The sequence below is a fragment of the Scyliorhinus torazame genome, chromosome 2 (genome assembly GCF_047496885.1).
Source record: "Scyliorhinus torazame isolate Kashiwa2021f chromosome 2, sScyTor2.1, whole genome shotgun sequence".
Taxonomy (NCBI): Eukaryota; Metazoa; Chordata; class Chondrichthyes; order Carcharhiniformes; family Scyliorhinidae; genus Scyliorhinus; species Scyliorhinus torazame.
In genome coordinates this window covers 298,344,544-298,363,655 of record NC_092708.1, presented here as the reverse complement: position 1 = coordinate 298,363,655, position 19,112 = coordinate 298,344,544, and the positions used below count along the sequence as shown (strand labels likewise).

General features: G+C 45.2%; 1 protein-coding gene across 7 annotated transcripts in view; it reads left to right on the top strand.

Annotated features, from left to right (window-relative positions):
- The window catches only part of mipol1 (mirror-image polydactyly 1), a 654,701-nt gene that overhangs the window by 598,624 nt on the left and 36,965 nt on the right, over window positions 1–19,112 (top strand). For 6 of the 7 annotated variants that reach the window (XM_072488851.1, XM_072488810.1, XM_072488818.1 and 3 more), the window contains one exon: window positions 11,554–11,784. The exons of the other annotated variant lie outside the window; for it this stretch is intronic. In XM_072488851.1, coding sequence (XP_072344952.1) covers window positions 11,554–11,784 — 231 coding nt within the window. The remainder of the gene's footprint in view (window positions 1–11,553; window positions 11,785–19,112) is intronic. 7 annotated transcript variants of the gene reach the window in all.

Below are 19,112 nucleotides of genomic sequence, written 5' to 3'. Positions count from 1 at the left end.
TAACCTCACATTTATCCAAATTATACTGCGCCTGCCATTGATTTGCCCATTCACCCAACCTCCAGATCATGCTGTAGGATCCCTGCATCCTCGTCACAATTCACCCTCCCACCTAACTTGGTATCATCTGCAAACTTTGAGATGTTATATTTTGTTCCTTCATCCAAATCATTAACATATATTGTGAATAGCTGGGGTCCCAGCACCGATCCCTGTGGTACCCTACTAGTTACTGCCTGCCAATTTGAAAAGGACCCATTAATCCCTATTCTTTGTTCCTCTCTGCCAACCAGTTTTCTATCCACCTCAATACATTTCTCCCAATCCCATGTGCTTTAATTTTGCACAATAATCTCTTATGCAGGACTTTGTCAAACACCTTCTGAAAGTCCAAATATACATCGACTGGCTCCCCCTTGTCAACTGTACTGGTTACATCTTCAAAGAATTCCAACAGATTTGTCAAGCATGATTTTCCGTTCATAAATCCATGCTGACTCTGACTGATCCTGACACTGCTTTCCAAATGTTCCGCTATGAAGTCCTTGATAATGGATTCAAGCATTTTCCCACTACCGATGTTAGGCTTGCTGGTCTATAATTCCCTGCTTTCTCTCTTTTTGAATATCGGAGTGACGTGAGCTACCCTCCAATCTGCAGGGACAGTTCCAGAGTCTATAGAATACTGGAAGATAACCACCAATGCATCCACTATTTCCAGAGCCAGCTCCTTAATCACTCTGGAATGCAGATTCTCAGGCCCTGGGGATTTATCCGCCTTCAATCCCATCACTTTTCCCAGCACCCTTTCTCTACTAATGTTGATCTCCCTCAGTACTTCCCTCTCACTAAACCTTTCATTCTCCAACATTTCTGGTATCTGATTTGTGTCCTCTTTTGTGAAGACAGAACCAAAGTATGTATTCAATTGCGCAGCCATTTTTTTTGTCCCTCATTATGCATTCCTCTGTTTCTGTCTGCAGGGGGTCTACATTTCTCTTTGCCAATCTCTTTCTCTTCACATATCGATAAAAACTCTTGGTGTCAGTCTTTATGTTCCCTGCAAGCTTCCTTTCGTACTGTACTTTCCGCTTCTTAATCAATCCTTTGTCCTTCTTTGCTGAATTCTAAATTGCCCCCAATCCTCAGACCTATGATTTTTCTTGGCCAATCTGTATGCTTCTTACTTGGATCGGATACTATTTCTAATTTCCTTTGTAAGCCATGGATTGGCCCTCTGGAGAATGGAGGAACGAGGCACCAATTTGCCTCAGGTCAGAGCTTGAGGTCCATCCTTTCCAGCATGGAAACGTGACCGACTCCATGAGAACAGTTGTAGATCCATCAGGATGCAGTGATTGATGACTGGTGTCTCAGCTGCCATTGCAGCGCAAGCAGAGGTCACTCAACATCTGGATACTGCAGCATAGATTTGAAGTCATGCAAACTCAACTTGGTGTCAGGTGCTCTTAGGCAAGCTTAGCTTGTTGCAATGAAGGCTGAGATTGCCACCATTATAGCTGCAGGTACATTGTTCACAGGGACATGCAGGGTGTCAAACAGTCTGTCAATCTCTTCTCTAACACATTTCTTGGATTGCTGACATGCCGCCCAGGACATAGCAGTGCCAGTGACAGCTGCCACCTATGCTAAGGTGGTACAGTCCATAGCTGGGTCTACGAGGACTAGAGCTGCTCACGCGACTGAAACTGGAAAGCTTTCTACCATCCATGCTGCAGGCACTGTATAGGAGCACATTATGCCAGTGTTTGATTTCCAAATTTATTTCCAAATTCTTATTTCATGATGGCTGTTATTCTAGCATTGTGACCAACATATCGAATTAGAGGGAAGGGAAGGTGTGGCACAGTTGATGAATAGGGAATTAAAGTTGTGTTTACCAGGCAACCAGACCTAAAAAGGGGTCCTTTTGGTTATCTTCTTCCCTCCTTCCTTCTTATCCTCCTTAACTGGTGATGTGTTATATACTCTGGGATAACACAGGCTGCAACTCGATGCAGCTTTGACCAAAAGATACTCCAGACTTTGAAGTAAGTTCAATGTGATTTATTGAACCATTAGCACAGTTCTCTATGAGTTCGACTCTCCTGCTAATCTTGCTATAGTAACTCAGTCTAACTAACTAGTCTGCTCTAAGCCACATGGTGGGTGTGATGCTTCTGATCTGCCCCTGTCCTCTCTTAAGTATCGCCTGTGGAAAGAGAAAGAGCATGTGTGTCCTGTCCTTTTATATGGGTTGCCCCTTTGTGGTAGTGACACTTCTGGGTGTCTTGACTGCCCACTGGTCGTGTCCTATTCTGTGTGTTCATTAGCTGTATGTCTGCATGTCATGACATCTCCGGTGCTCCCTCTAGTGTTTACTTAGTTATAGTATATTTACATTAACCCCTTGTGTATATACAGTGATGCATATCACTACAACTGGTTGCTGTATAGTTGGTGGCAAGGTTTATGTTCTCAAGATGGCAAGGTTGTGCACCATTCAGTAGACCATGACGAACATTGGCACATGCTGTGCTCTGTATACCAGGATTCCTTGTTCTGGGAGTGGGAGTATTGTTTAAATACCCCAGAGATCTGCTTGATCACATTGTGTGTGGTAGCATGGTTTTCATGATATGCTTTTATTTCATTTTATGCATGGCATTTGTGTCTAGGCTGTGTGTCTGATTCATCAGCCATGTGATCATGGGACAGCCATTGTTGCCCAGTAGTCACCCTAGTGGTACAAATACAGATGGTACAATGGATGCAACAGCACAAAAGCATTATGACTGCTACCAGGAAACCAGCACATCATTGACTTGCATGATTCGTTGAGTATGGTCGCACACCAACTGGACATTGAGGGGGTGGATACCTTCTAGTTGCAATACATTGTTTCTTCATTAATTTCTGAGATGTGAACATCGCTGGAAAGGCTATCACTTGTTGCCTATCCCTAATTGCTCTTGAGGAGATAGTGATGAGCCACCTTCTTAAAATTGTGTAGGTACACCCACAGAGCTGTTCGGGGAAAAGTTGCAGGATTTTGACCTGGCCCACCCCAAAAATTGACATGCATCACCTGCAAAGTAATTGCATGCAGTCAGTTACAGCCTGCACCAGGGAGAAGCCTGCAATTCTCACAAAACCCAGTACTCACTCTGCAGGCTTATCTCTCGCAAAAGAGATTGAGATGTATTCTGCTCTCTTAGAATTCAGAGACTCAATAAGCTCCTTTATGCAAGAGTGGACAGCAAAGTGGTGGTGTTGCTCCAGCCTGAAAGAAATCAGACGAATGAAAGTTCCTAGTCTTGGCCAACTTTAAAGCCACTCTGCCCTAAAGGCATATTTGTGGCTGCAACCGGTGGCGGATTTCAGTGTGGACTTCCTTAGTCAAACAGAGATATCTAATACACTGGGCTGGATTCTCTGCCGGCAGGATTCTCCGTTTTACCGGCGCCCCACAATGGGAAACCCCATTGACCGGCCGGCGTAACGGAGAATCCCGCCGGCGGGTCGAAGCAGAAATGTGGCGCAGTGGGTCAGAGAAATCAGGCCACTGTTTTTCACTTAGGGTAAGATAGGAAAATTTCTCCCTGGATATTGGGCTGCAATGGCCCACTGATGAGAACCCTTCTCCCTCTCTGCTTGGGTAGGGCAAGTGTGACACGTTGAGCTTATTTTTAAAAAAAGGTTAATTGCCAAATCTCTTGCTTCAACTCAGATGCCCCATTCTATCATGATTCAGTCCATCTAACTTGGAATGTTATGTCAGATTGTTGTCCCCATGGAAAGAGAATGAGCGTCAGTATTATTCCAAAATGGACAGTGTTCTCCACTCGCAACTACACAGGACTTTTTTTCTGTAGCCTCTGCTTCTCTTTTCTTTTCTGCCCACTGTCAGATTCTGATATAATGGCATTCATTCAGGATAGCGGTGGACTAGCCAAGACATGTTATCCTGTGATCAGTCATGCTTATACAGTAATGTAAGCATATTTGCTAAAAGGTAGATTCAACTGGATTAAGTCAAAAATGTGTTCCCACAGTTACATCAAAACAAGAACAGTTACAAATTTAAGGGATGATTCGTTACCCCTGGAAAAATGAAGCTATGTTCATTGCAATCCTATGATCCATTGGCAACTTGAAAAGAGAGCTGTATTTGATGGATTCAGCAAGTTAAGTTCATTCGAATAAATTGAATGTGTTCCCTTTGCGTTTTCACAACCTCAGGAAGCATTATGAATGAAAGGGAGCAACAAATCAAATGTACGTAAGCTCTAGAAAGGCTCTTGCTTTATTTGAATGTAACTGTTTTCTTCTGCTGCATTGACCAGCAGTAATGGTAGCTGAGCAAGAGAACATGGGCAGAAGTACCCCTTTCAGTGATGATTGTCTGGGTGTTCTCCTGGCAGAAGTATAGCAGAGGAAAGATGCTTTACTTGGGGCTGAGGGTAATTCTGTTGCTACAATGTGAAGCACGTCTGGCAGATGTGGTTGTCACAATCTATTTGCCCAGAGCTGTGGGAGCAGATAAATCTGCTCTCAGTTTTATGATTATAAATAATAGATCTGTTCAGGCATTACGTGGTGGGTGCCTGGTTCGCTAGGGTTGCACTGATGGTACGAATGAGTACATGCCCAGACCAGAGTGAAGTCAGGTGACGCATGCCAGCTGGTTGCAAATTCTGTGCGGGCGCTGAAAGCCTTAGTCACTGACCATTTTAGCAATGGGAAGCAGGGAGGCTGCATGCGATTTTTCAGCAAATGCACAGTTATGCATCTGGCTCTCTGCTGAATTGAAGTGTAGAGTCAATTCTTTCGGCATTTTGCCAGGTACATGCACTCAAGCCTGCAGACGTGTTCATGGCATCATGATGGGCATAACGAATTAGGCCCTTCTGACTTGACCTCAAATAGTGTGACTGGGGTGGTTTAAAAACTTAAATCCAATATTAAATGTAGTGACAGCCTCACAGAGAGATCTAATACTTTGAGAATCTGCATTTGAAAAAGTGCAAAGGCCTCTTATTGCCAGTTGTCCATGGGGAAAATATTTGTTGCTTTGGTACACAATGCATTCGTCACCTTCTTGATACACTGATGTACCACAGATTGGCTCATGTTCCCTTGGAAGCCTGGAATGAGCCTGAGGCATAAAAGTTAGTAGCTGATGTGATTTTGGCAGCCATTGGTAATGTGTGCTTGTAATGAAATTTGGATGTAGGTCAGTTTGCAGCATGGTCAATCTTCGCCTACACAGCATTACTAGCACAAATCGGGTTGAAAATTCCTCTGCCTGTATTTCATTGAATCCCTACAGTGCAGATGGAGGCCATTCAGCCTATCAAGTCTCACCGACCCTAAAAATAGTACCCCTACCTAGGCCTACACCTCCACCCCATCCTCCTAATCCAGTAACCCCACCTAACCTTATGAACACCAAGAGGCAATTTAGCAATCCACCTAACCTGCACATTTTTGGACTGTGGGAGGAAACTGGAGCACCTGGAGGAAGCCCAACAGTCACAGGTAGAAAGTGCACACTCCACACAGACAGGCACCCGAGGCCGGAATTGAACCCAGGTCCCTGGCGCTGTGATGCAGCAGTACTAACCACTGTGCTGCCCATTTCTACCAGCAATGTTCACAGGTCTCCTTTTGTCCAATGCCAGTTTCCTAGTGATCCTCTTCTATTGCTCCTCTATTTCATATAGAAAACATTAATAAAGTGGAAATTGCAGAGAAGCCCAATGTACAAATTTTCAGGATTAAGCAAAATACGGTCAGAATCAGTGGCACAAGGCCTTCTCACCGATGAAGTAGCCAAAAACGTTTTTAAATACTTTACATAAAGCTGACAAAGTATTCTTCAAATCTATTTAGATCTTCCACTCAAGTTAGACCATCTTCCCAGAATAACCTGGTTGTAATGTGACACAAAATACATTGAGAGAAACTCATCCTTGTCACTTGTGGTATTTTCTATCAGAAGTGATGTGGACATAAAATGTACTGAGTTAGATTTGGGGAAAGTAAAGCTCCCGGAAACAATGGCTTACTTGCTGTAGTTTTATTCTGCTCTGGGACTGGATCAGCCCTGACATGCTGGAGGTATGCAAAAGTATGCTTCTGGCCAGGGACATGTCAGAATCCATGATGAAGTGTATCCTTACCCTCATCCACAAAGAGAAGGGGGAAAAGGAAGAAATTAGAAAATGGTGACCCATTCCATTGTTGAATGTTGACTGTGAAATTCTGTCCAAGGTCATCGCCAATGGGGTCAGGTCTGCTCTGGAAGCAGTGGTCCACCCTGAACAGGGATACAATCGCCTATGTGCAGGACAGGGGTGTGGATACCGACTTCATCAGCCTGAACCAGGAGAAGGCTTTTGACATAAAATCGCACATGTACATGATGGATGTACTGTCCAAAATGGGGTTTGGGGAGGGCACAGTTTCAATCAGTGGATGTGGAGGCTTTGGAGAGGGCACAGAAAAGATTTACCAGGATGTTGCCTGGTATGGAGGGCATTAGCTATGGTTGGAGAAACTTGGTTTGTTCTGACTTGAATCACAGAGGTTGAGGGACGACCTGATAGAAGTCTACAAGATTATGAGGGCCATGAACAGAGTGGATAGTCAAGCTTTTTCCCAGGGTGGAAGAATCAATTACTCGGGGGTATTGGTTAAAGGTGCGAGGGGCAAGGTTTAAAGGAGATGTACGAGGCACTTTTCTTTATACAGAGGGTGGTGGGAGCCTGGAACTGGCTGCTGGGGCAGGTAGTGGAAGCAGATACGATAGTGGCTTTTAAGGGGCATCTTGATAAATACAGAAATAGGATGCGAATAGAGGGATATGGTCCCCGGAAGGGTAGAGTGTTTTAGTTCAGAATGGCAGCATGGTCGATGCAGGCTTGGAGGGCTGAAGGGCCTGTTCCTGTGCTGTAATTGTTCTTTGTTCTTTGGGTGAAGTCAGAAAGCTTTCCCATAAAATCTGGATGTGGAGATGCCGGCATTGGACTGGGGTGAGCACAGTAAGAAGTCTTACAACACCAGGTTAAAGTCCAACAGGTTTGTTTCGTATCACTAGCTTTCAGCCTTCAGGACGCGCGACAACGCAGAATCGCCGAGCAGAAACTTATAGCCAAGTTCCGCACACATGAGTACGGTCTCAACCGGGACCTTGGATTCATGTCGCATTACATTCACCCCCCCACCATCTGGCCTGCGAAATCCTACCAACTGTCCTGGCTTGAGACAATTCACACCTCTTTAACCTGGGATTACCCCTCTCTCCAGTTGCTCCGTCTGGACCTGTAGACCTAATTACCTGCAAAGACTCACATTCAAAGTATTGTATTGCATCTTTGACTTTGTCTATGTATATGCTTCTGGAACCCACCTATTCATCCACCTGAGGAAGGAGCAGTGCTCCGAAAGCTAGTGATTCGAAACAAACCTGTTGAACTTTAACCTGGAGTTGTAAGACTTCTTACCATAAAATCTGGAATCAAGCAGAGCTGCCCTCTCTCGCCCCTCCTGCTCATATGTTGCAGAGAACCATTTGCTGAGTCCAGCAGGAAGGATTCGAGCATTAGAGGAGTGATGATCCCAGGCAATGGAGGCCTCCCAGTACCTGGACGACGTCACTGTATTATGCTTGGATCCACAGACTGATCAACATCCTCGACCAGTTTGAATTTTCCAAGGTAAATTGTGGCAAGAGCGAGTCCATATTCTTTGGAAACTGGGCTGACCGATTCCTTGCCCCTTTCACCTTCAGGTCAAATGGCCTGAAGGTGCTGGGGATGTGGTTTGGAGAAACCAGGACATATGTTAAAAACTCGGTACGTGGGCATAATCAACCAAAAACTGGGTACATGGGAGCCACGCTCCCTCTCCATTGTGGTCATCTGGTGCAAGGCACTCAGTGTTAATGTACGTGGTGCATGTCTGGCCCATTCCTCACTCCTGCAAGGGCAGGGATGACCTTCGACTGACCGGGGACCCTGGCTCATGTCTACCTCCAACACCTGCACACCACACCATTGGCATCCACATCCCCCGCCTCGGCACAACGTCTCCACCCGGTGTATAACTTTCCAACCTTACCTGCCCGAACGCTCCTCCTAGTGGATCCTCCAGGTGGTACATCGGAAATGCAGGCGGCCTACCGCATATCTCACCATTCGACCTAGGTCCCTTTTGGCCGCTGTTCCCTGGAGCAACTGGGCCCGGCAATCTTCTGGGTGTCACAGCTGGCGTGGTGCCACCCTTTCCTGTCCACTGCCCTTCGGATGCACCAAGGACAGGTCAGGGGGGATTCAGAGGTACTACGGTGATCCTGCAACTCCCATGCGGGAGTCACCGGCATGGGCCCATCACCTCCTCCTCCCTTGGGACGCCCAATGACCCGTGAACTACTCCGTGGTACAGAATTTGTAGCCGGAGCAAGCTCTGGGGGCTCCACCATCACCTCGTGCTGCCAGCCCTGGAGGCCTGTTCTTGCCTTGACCAGGGTCTCTATGTTCATGGCCACAGAGTGCAGGACTGTGCCGCATCACTCAGTGACAATGCCAGGTCCCTCTAGGACTGGCTCAGGTCAGCCAGCACCAGGCAAATGCCCTCGAAGTCCGTAGCCATGACTTGCTGTGACTGTGCCAAGCTCTGGAGCACGCTGCAATGTCCATATTGCTCTTGTACATGGCTGCCTGTGACATGTCTGCCCTGTCCTCTACCTTGGCCACCGTCCGCACACAGTGTCCCAGGCCTTGGACTCATGGCCGATAACTTCGCACGCAAGGCCCCACCGCAGACACCACCCATGTGGTGTTAGCTTGGGTGGAACACATGGTCAGCACCACCTCCGGCCCCTGCAGGCGGTTGGTCTCCTCCAACTCCACCTGAAGGCGCTGGATGATTGCTGACACCCCCTCCTGTAGTCCCCGGCTCTGTGCCTGTATCCCCAATATTGATGGGACAGCCCTTTCCAGAAGCCCGAGACCCACCTGGATGACAGTTCGTCTCTGGGGTTGGGCTGCTCTCTGACTGTCCGCCTCCTCGGGGATCCTTACCTCCACCTGATGTACCGATGTATGTGTGTGCTGCGCACCAAATAGTGACCCAGGAGTCTCTTCACTAAAGTGCCTAGCCGAGGTTAGTGTCTCTGGGATGTTGAAGGCTGCTGGTGATAGCAGTGATGAGACGTCACGGTGTCGTCCTGTGGGACGGGAGTTGGTGCCAAGGGCACAGTGGTGATGGTGACTCAACCTGGTCGCCCTGAAAGGTTGGGCAGCTACTTCCTGCAGTGCTGCCCGGTCCTGGCGGTGGGACCCACAGCGCTCACGGCCTCTGCCACTTGCACCCAGGCCCAGTTGACAACTGCGGTTCGCAACCACCTTCCCACCCCGGGGAACATGGTGTCACGCCTCTTCTCCATGGCATCCAGCAGTGTCTCCAGCTCTGCCTTGGCGAATCTCGGCGCAGCTTTCTGGGATGGCATCTTCTTGGCTGGAATGAGAGTCTGTGGGGAGTGGAGTGCTCATATGCAGCTCCAGCCTGTCAGGATCTCCAGTGCCAATCCTGACCACAGTGAATCCAACACAGCCTCAGTTGGAATCGCACTAGTTCACGTGACACCAGTGCTGGCCCATTAACATGTCCAAAATTGCTCCGGGACTGGCGCCGCTTTCGGGGCATTGAAGACCCGCAGTTCAGTCCCGGTGTCAGCACTTAGTCTCCCAAATAGAGTATTGAGCCCAAGTTGTTTCTGACAAGTTTATTACAGTTACTTCAGGGTGTAACAAGCAGGGTGGATAAAGGGGGACCAGTAGATGTAGTTTATTCATGTTTCCAAAGATATTTGATACGGTGCCACATAAAAGTTTGCTGCACAAGATAAGAGCTTAATGTGTTTGGGGAGAGGGGGGGGGGTAATATATGAGCATGGATAGAGGATTAGTTAGCTAACCGGAAATGGAGTCAGGATAAATGTGTAATTTTCATCTTGACAAACGAGCTGGTGGGGTGCCACAGGGATCAATGTTGGGGCCTCAACTATTTACAATCTATATTAATAACTGGTTGGGCAGACCAAGTGTATTGTAATCAAATTTGCTGAAGATACAAAGTTAGGAAGGAAAGCAGGATGAGAGGAGGACACAGTCTGCAAGTGTTATAAATAGGTTAAATAAGTGAACCAAAATTTGTCAGGTGAGTATAAAGTGTAAAAATGTGAGGTTGTCCACTTTGGTGGGAAGAATAGAAGAACAGAATATTAAATGGAAAGAGATTGCAGTATGCTGTGGTAAAGAGGGATCTTGATGTCCATGTACATACTTCACAAATGTTAGCATGCAGGTACAACAAATAATTAGGAAGTGTTTGGCCTAGGAATGTTATTTTTTAAATAAATTTAGAGTATCCAATTATTATTTTTTTTCCAATTAAGGGGCAATTTAGTGTGGTCAATCTACCTACCCTGAACATCTTTGGGTTGTGAGGGTGAGACCCACGTAGACACGGGGAGAATGTGCAACCTCCACATGGACAGTGACCCAGGGCCATGGCCTAGGAATGTTAGCCTTTATTGTAAGGAGTATGGAGTATAAAAGTAGGGAAGCCTTGCTTCAATTGAACAGGACACTGGTGAGACCATATCAAAATATGGTGTGCAATAGTCTCCTTACTTTAGGAGGAATATACTTGCATTAAAAGCAGTACAGAGAAGGTTCACTAGGTTGATTCCTGGTATGAAGGGATTGTCTTATAAGGAAAGGTTAGGCAGTTTGGGTCTATGCTCCTTGGAGTTTACAAGTGTGAGAGATGATCTTACTGAAATATATATGATTCGGAGAAACTTGACAGGGTGGAAGCTGAGAGGATGTCTCCCTGGTGGGGATTCTAGAACTCAGGCCCACTTTTTCAAAGTAAGGGGTCACCCATTTACAATGGCGATGAGAAGGGAATTTCTTCTACTCTCAGAGGGTTATTAATGTTTGCAGTTCTCTTTGCCAAAGAACATTGGAGGCTGGTTCATTGAAAGTTGAGTTAAATCTTTGGTCTACAAGGGAGTCATGGGTTCCAGGGGGTTGACAGGAAAGTGAAGTTGAGGCCATGTTGAGATCAGTTGTGATCTTATTGAATAGCAGAGCAAGCTCGAGGGGTTCTACTGCTGTTTCCCCAAGCCCCTGTTCTCATTTCTTCACCCAGGAGAAAACTCTATGTGCATATAAACACATGTATGTGAAACCCTGTTCATATCCAATACATTTTTAGTGCTCTACGGTTCTGCTTTTGCATAACCAGTTCAGCAAGTTTTGAAAGTGGGCAAGAGATCCAACAGATTACAAATGTACTCTTCAAATCTAACCCACAGAGTGTCAAACCCAACAGTTATGAGAGTAATGTGTGCACCCAAAAAGGGATTGTTCCTTTAAAGTTATACCCTCATATATATAAATTAGTATAGGTAAATAATTTAAGTACACATAAATTTAACAAAGGAAAGTTAACTTGTCATATTTATTTATGTTCTTTTAGCTTACACAAGTCGTTATCTCAAGAGGCTAGTCTCTCAGACCAGTTCAAAATTGCTCTAGGCACTTATGATGATGCATTACGTGCCAGTGAGGGCATTATGTCAGCCACACACCACCAAAATGAGGATCTTGCAAGCCAGCTACAACTGGCTGTGGCAGAGCAGACAAACATGCGGATGAAACTACAACAAGCCTTGGAAGCCAAAAATGAACTGAATGAAAAAGTTCAGAAGTAAGTGAATTATTTGAAAATAAATGAAAGTATACTCTCCTTCATTCTCAATTATTTTGGTTTGTTTTCGATTATGTTTCAAACAAGTTTAAAAAATAGAGAAATTCTGGATTTTCTTTCAATAGCACATGTATTCTGAAGGACTTACTAACACTCAAAGCAACATGTTTTCAGTACATTGTCTGAATTGATTGTACTCTTGCCTCTAAGTCAGAAGTTTTGCATTCAAGTTCTATAACTGGATTTAAGAAAATAATCTAAGTTGATACTACAATATGCTGCTGAGGGCTTGCTGCATTCACAGGTATTTAATTAATGTATAGTGCTTTGGGATGTCCTGTGTCTGTGTCTCAAAAGATTTTATTACTTTACTTAACTGACTCTGACACTTATAGACGAAGGAAAATAACCGTTCACCTCTTCATAATTTAAATGCCCAATGCCTTTTAAGCACAGACTTCTTTATTTGCTTTTAATATTATTGTTATACATAAATAATTTATAATGTGGAGATGCCGGTGTTGGACTGGGGTGAGCACAGTAAGAAGTCTTACAACACCAGATTAAAGTCCAACAGGTTTGTTTCAAACACTAGCTTTTGGAGGTGACCTGAGGAAGGAGCAGTGCTCCGAAAGCTAGTGTTTGAAACAAACCTGTTGGACTTTAACCTGGTGGTATAAGACTTCTTACTATAAATAATCGAAGTTGTTTTGGGTTTTTTAAACTGAGGAAGTGAAAGACCTTCAACAATGCAAGTACTTTTTTTTTACATGTTTTAATTTTATTTTCTGCTTTGTTTAAATAAAATTGATCCAGAGTTTTCATAGTCACAATGTTCAGAGAAAAGTATAAAACATATTGGAGAAAATGGTATTTTCATTATATTGTTCATCTTACAGTCTCAGTCTCAAAGAATAAAATGTTTATAACCTTGTAGGAAGAAAAATCACCTCTACATTAATCTCGCAGCAGCCCAGAACTGATTGTAATTTCTGGCAACGATGGGGCTCAGAAAGCGATTACTGACACTTTCGAAATTTTCTTTTTAATGTATTTTATTACAAACATATATCAAAACAGGTTCCAACACATAAACACGTCGGGAAACATACTTCCCAGCAGTCAACGATACAGTCTGCACAAATTTTTCCCCCTTTTTCACCCTCTCTCACCCCCCACTCCTTGCGAGGAACAGCTCCTCAAATACAGTTACAAACATCCCCCACCTTTTCTCAAACCCCTCTGCAGAGCCCCTTAACTCATATTTTATCTTCTTAAACCGCAGGAAGTTGTACAGGTCACCCAATCAAGCCGCTATCCCCAGTGGTGATGCCGACCGCCACGCCAGTAAAATTCGGCACCGTGCAATCAGAGAGGCATAGGCCATGACATCGGCCTTCCTCCTCTCCATGAGTTCCAGCTTCTCTGAAATCACAAATATCGCCACCAAAGGGCTCAGGTCCACCTCCTTCTCCACTATCCTGGCTAAGACCGCAAACACTCCCACCCAGAATCGTCCCAATTTTTCACAACCCCAAAACATTTGCGCGTGATTCGCTGGTCCCCACCCACACCTCTCACACTCATCTGCTATCCCCTGAAAGAACCCACTTATTCTCACCCGAGTCATATGCACCCTGTGCACCACCTATCAAGCTCATCCTTGCACAGGAGGAGATCTCGTTTACCCTACGCAGTGCCTCACTCCATACTTCCCAGTTGATCGCCCCTCCCAACTCCCTTCCCATTTCTCCTTCACCTTCACCACCCGCTCGCCTCCCTGCCCCCCAGCCACTTGTATATATCCCCAATTCTTCCCTCCCTTTCCACATCCGGAAGCAGCAGTCGCTCCAGCAGGGTTTATCCCAGCAACCTCGGGAACCCCCTCCAGACCTTTTGCGCAAAGTCCCTAACCTGCAGATACCTGAACTCACTCCCTCTCGGCAGCTCTACCCTCTCCCTCAGCTTCTCCAGACTGGGGAACCCTTCCTCCAAATACAGATCCCTCACCTTGGCCAGCCCCGCTTCCATCCACCTCCTGTATACATTACCCATTCGCCCTGGCTCAAGCCCATGATTCTCGCACAGCGGCGTTAACACCAACATCCCTTCCACCTTAAAATGCATCCTCAACTGATTCCATATCTTCACCATGGACTGCACCACCGGGCTCCCTGAATACCTACTCAGAGCCATTGGCAACGCTGCTGTCACCATGGCCCTCAAACTGGACCCCTTACAAGATACCTGGCACTGTGAGGCTGCAGTGGATGGAACCAGTGCAGAAGGAGGCCATTTGATCCATCGAGCCTCCACCGACCCTTGAAAGATCACTCTACCCATGTACACTCCCCCTTCCAGCCCCCCTATCCCCATAATCTTGTAACTTAATCTGCACATCGCTGGATACTAAGGGGCAATTTAGCAAGGTCAATTCACCTAACCTGCACATCTTTGGATTGTGGGAGGAAACCCAGGCAGACAAGTGGAGAACGTACAAACTTCACACAGACAGTGTGGAGTCCAGAATTGAACTTGGGTCCCTGGTGCGGTGAGGCAGCAGTGCTAACTTAGCCCCGTTTTCTGCAGTGAGGAGCTCCGCTTGCCAAAACTCTTCAGTGCTGCAGGAGATCAGGACGAGCGACCCCTGAACTGCACCCCCACCCAAGCCCCAACTCACATACAAAGGGGTCCTCAGCCCCCCTCCCCCCGCACTCCCCTGCACTCGCACAGGGTACCCCCGGGCCCGATCCCTGTCATGGGGAAAATGCCAGCTTGGCACCTTGGCACTGCAAACCTGGCAGTGCCCCTGCTAGCTGGCAGTGCCATCTGGACATCTTAGAAGTACCAGGCTGGCACCCAGGTGGCATTGCCAGGCTGGCAATGCCAAGATAGTCAGGTGGCACCAGCAATGCCAGGGTGCAGCTCTGCATAGAGAGCAAGATCCTGGGGCCTACAATCCCTTGGGAGACCCTCATAAATGCCATTCCATCTGGCCCCCATTTGTGGGGACCAGCACTGAACAGCTCTCGCCCGAGGTCACCAAGGTGAAGAGGTTAGAACCAAACTCCTTGGTTAGATCATGGGAATGCATATTAGAGTGAGACCAGCTTGTCTCCCACAAGCATCCACTCTGTCAAGTATTACACCCTGTCAGAATCTTACATGTTTCAATAATATCACTTCTTATTCTTCCAAACTTTAATCAATACAGACCTAATCTGTTCTCATAAACCTTTTCCGTATCTTCTTTAAAGCATTTGCATCCTTCATGAAGTGCGGTCACCAGAATTATACACAGTACTCCAGTTGAGGATGAACCAGTGTTTAATAAAGGTATTGGAACACAATCACATGATACTAGAAGTGAGAGGTTATATCTATCATGAAAGATTGAAGAGGCTAGTGTTTTTTTCTCTACAATAAAGATAGATCTCTTTACAGAGATCTTCAAATTATGAAAGGATTTGATAGCGTAGACATAGAGAAGATGTTTGCAGCTGTGGATGAAACCCATGTTAGAAGCCACAGATATAATAATCCACAGTGCAGAAGGAGGCCATTCAGCTCACCGGGTCTGCACCAAACCTCCAAAAGAGCACTCTATCGCGACCCACTCCCCGGCCCTATCACCGTAACCACACATTGATCATGGCCAATCCACCTAACCTGCATCCTTGGACTAATATATCCAACAGAAACTTTCTGACGAACCTCTTTACTCTGAGTGTGGTGAGAATGTGGAACTCTACTTCAGGGAGCAGTTGAGGCAAATAGCAGAGTTGCACTCGAGGGGAAACTCAAAATGCGCATGAGGGAGAAAGGATTAGAAGGATTTGTTGATGGGATTAAATGAAGGGGCTTAAGAGCAAAATGGAGGAAAAATGCCAGCGTAGATCTGTTTGGTTGAATGGCCTGTTCTGTGTTGTCAATATTTTTAATGCTTTGTAACGTAGAAACATTCCGCCGCTGCAGCCTGTTCTACCATTCAACCAGATCACACACCTCAACTTAATTTACCCACGTTTGATCCATTTTCCTTGGTATCTGTGTTTCATTTAGAATTTAGTTTTAGTGCGTGGACCTTTTCCGTGTGCATTCCCTTTAAAACTCTGCAACCATATAAATGCATTATTTGCAACAGAACAAGGTATACACAGTGTCTTTGGCCTTCTGCACCGCCATACGTGGTGGAGAAACCATCTGGTACCTTTCCTAACTAAAATTAATGATCTCAGTCTTGCATTTCAGTTGATCCAACATTTTGGTGGATGAGGTCCAGCTTTCCACAACTCTTTGAATGAAAAATAACTTCCTGATTTCACTCCAAAATGGCCTGGCTCTAATTATAAGATGTTGTTCCTTGTTCTGGATTCCTCCACCAAAAGAAATCATTTTTATTTAAAATACCTGTATATTTTAACACCTCAGTTACATCACACCTCCATCTTCTCAACTCAAGGGAATATCATCGAAATGTATGCAACCTATCCTAATAAAATAACACTTTGTGCCAAGGGATGAATCGGCACTGTATGCCCTCCAAGGCCAATATACCCACCTTGAGGTGTGGTGCCTAAAACTGAGCGCAGTGCTCCAGATGCCATCTGATCAAGATTTTGTACAACTAAAGCACCCAGTAACACTCTACCTGGCTACTTCCCAGCAAGCTTTTCCTTGGTACTGGGTGGCAGTTTCCATCCATTTACAACAGACAGTTAACTGGCAGCATGCAACTGAGATTGTGGTGATAAAATATGCTAGGCAGGAAATGTGGGTCTGCAAGTGACTTTTGCTTTGTTAGCAGCTAAGTATTCTGTATATAAGTGTTATATATCCATATCCCTGTCTATGTGTGCTTCTAACAGATTCTTCATTGAGCAGATTATTTTAATTGGCAATAGCTTAGGTTATAACATTCTATCTACTGAGGATTCTTCTTTTAGTTTTGCAGTTGTTTTAACCATGTTCTTCAGCATAACCTTCTTTGATATACACTCTTCAATATAAGCAATAGTTTGATTGAATTCTAATAGGATATTATATAGTAGAATGCAGTAATTATTTCTCTAGTGCTTAAGTGTTAAACAATTGCTTCAGTGGAGTGCATAGAGGAAAACCTCTGCAGGGTGGCATGGTGGCACAATGGTTAGCACTGCTGCCTCACAGTGACAGGGAGCTGGGTTCAATTCCGGCCTCGGGTGAATGTCTGTGTGGACTCTGCATGTTCTCCCTGTGTCTGTGTGGGTTTCCTCCGGATGCTGCTGTTTCCTCCCGCAGTCCAAAGTTGTGCAGATTAGGTGGATTGACCATGCTAAATTGCCCCTTAGTGTCCAGGGATGTGCAGGTTAGGTTAAGGGGTAGGACGGGGTGGGCAGGTGAGTGAGTGTTTGGAGGGTTGGTGCAGACTCAATAGGCCGAATGACCTATTCTGCTCGGGATTCTATGATAATCTATGACAGGTGTGATCCTTTTTGCCTAATTTTCCTCTGCACACTACTTAACACCCATGTGAAAGATAAAGGAACATGTACTGAACAAGTATACATAGGTTTTGCTGTTCCATGTTCAGGCCTTACCACACTGAAGAGTGGTATGTTCAGCTTGTACTTGCATGGGAGAGACCTTTTCAAAAGGCAGAGAAATCATGACACAAAATAACGCATGTTTGCCAATGTTATTCATCTGGGTAATTTCCTTACTGGTCGCAGCACATACAAGATTTGGATCAGTTACTGCTAGTTGTATGAAATGCCTGGCCGTGGCTAATTTTCAGCTCTCCGGGACGAGAGATATGTACAGTTCAGGAAGACCTTGGATGGAAACCAATCTTAATCAAATTATTTATCTTTGATCAATTAATATATCAACCGTTGTATTCCATTCAAACATCCAATGCAAAGAGCTCTTAATACCGTTAATAGAGTTCGGAGAAATTGAGTTCTACATGTTTGTTTCAATATATCATCACAGAATTTTGAATGTTACATGAAATCTTCATGAGTATAAAGTTATTCAGAGTCTTTTTGATAGATTTGTATACAGGAGTAAATATATCTGGCTGCAATTGTATAGAATCTTGGTGAGACCACACCTGGAGTATTTTGTACAGTTTTGATCTCCTTATCCAAGAAAGGATGTACTTACCAGAAAGGGCATGCAACAGAGGTTCACCAGACTAATCCCTGGGATGGTGGGATTGTTTTATGAGGAGAGATTGATGAAAACTAAGTCTGTATTCTCTAGAGTTTCAAAGAATGAGTGGTAACCTCATTGAAATTTACAAAACTCTCACAGGGCATGTAGATGTGAATGAAATGTTTCCCCTGGCTGGTGAGCCTAGAACCAGGAACACAATCTCAGAATAAGCGGCAGGCCATTTAAGACTGAAATTAGGAGAAATTTCTTCATTCAGAGGGTGGTGAATCTTTGGAATTATCTACCCAAAGGACTGTGGAAACTCAATCACTGAACGTGTTCAAGACAGAAATTGATACTAATGACACAAGGGATACAGGGATAGTGGAGGAAAATGGGATAGAGTTAGATGATCAACCGAGACTTGTTGAATGGCGGAGCAGCCTCAACGGGTTAGATGGCCTACTCCTGCTCCTATATTCCTGGATTTGGCCACAGAAGAATTGAGTAACCGTGATTCGAGGGTGAAGTTTATGTTGAGGGTTAGTGCAGAAGTGTGTTTGTTGCTGTGGTATTTCCAAGTGAATAAAAAACCTTTCAATGACTGTAAATGCAGGGATCAAAGGTTTAACTTGGCCTGAGAATTCTCACTGTAATTGTATAAAGCCTGAGAAGGCAGGCACTGCCTTAATTTAACACCTCATCTGTAGGTAGGAACAAAGAAAATAGGAGCAGGAGGTAGGCCATTCGGCCCCTCAAGCCTGTTCTATTCAGTTAGATCATGGCTGATCTACCTCATTGCCATTTTCCCACACTATCCCCATATCCCTTGATACCATTAATATCTAGAAACTTACCGATCTCTGTCTTAAATATACTGAATGACTTAGTTCCCACAGCCCTTTGGGGTCGAGAATTATAAAGATTCACCAACCTCTGAGTCGAGAAATTCCTCCTCATCTCAATCCTAAATGGCACTCCCCGTATTCCGAGATTCTGTACTCTGATTCTAGCCCCCCCAACCAGGGATGCCTTTCTAATCCCGAACCCCGACTCCGAACCTCAACATGCAGATCCTGGGTTCGGCAAAGAAAGTCTGCCAAAAACCAGCAAGTGCGGCAAGATTGATTGTTCGGCAATGCACAGTGACACCATCTTGGAAACCTGTAGTCTCTTAAAGCTGTACCCAC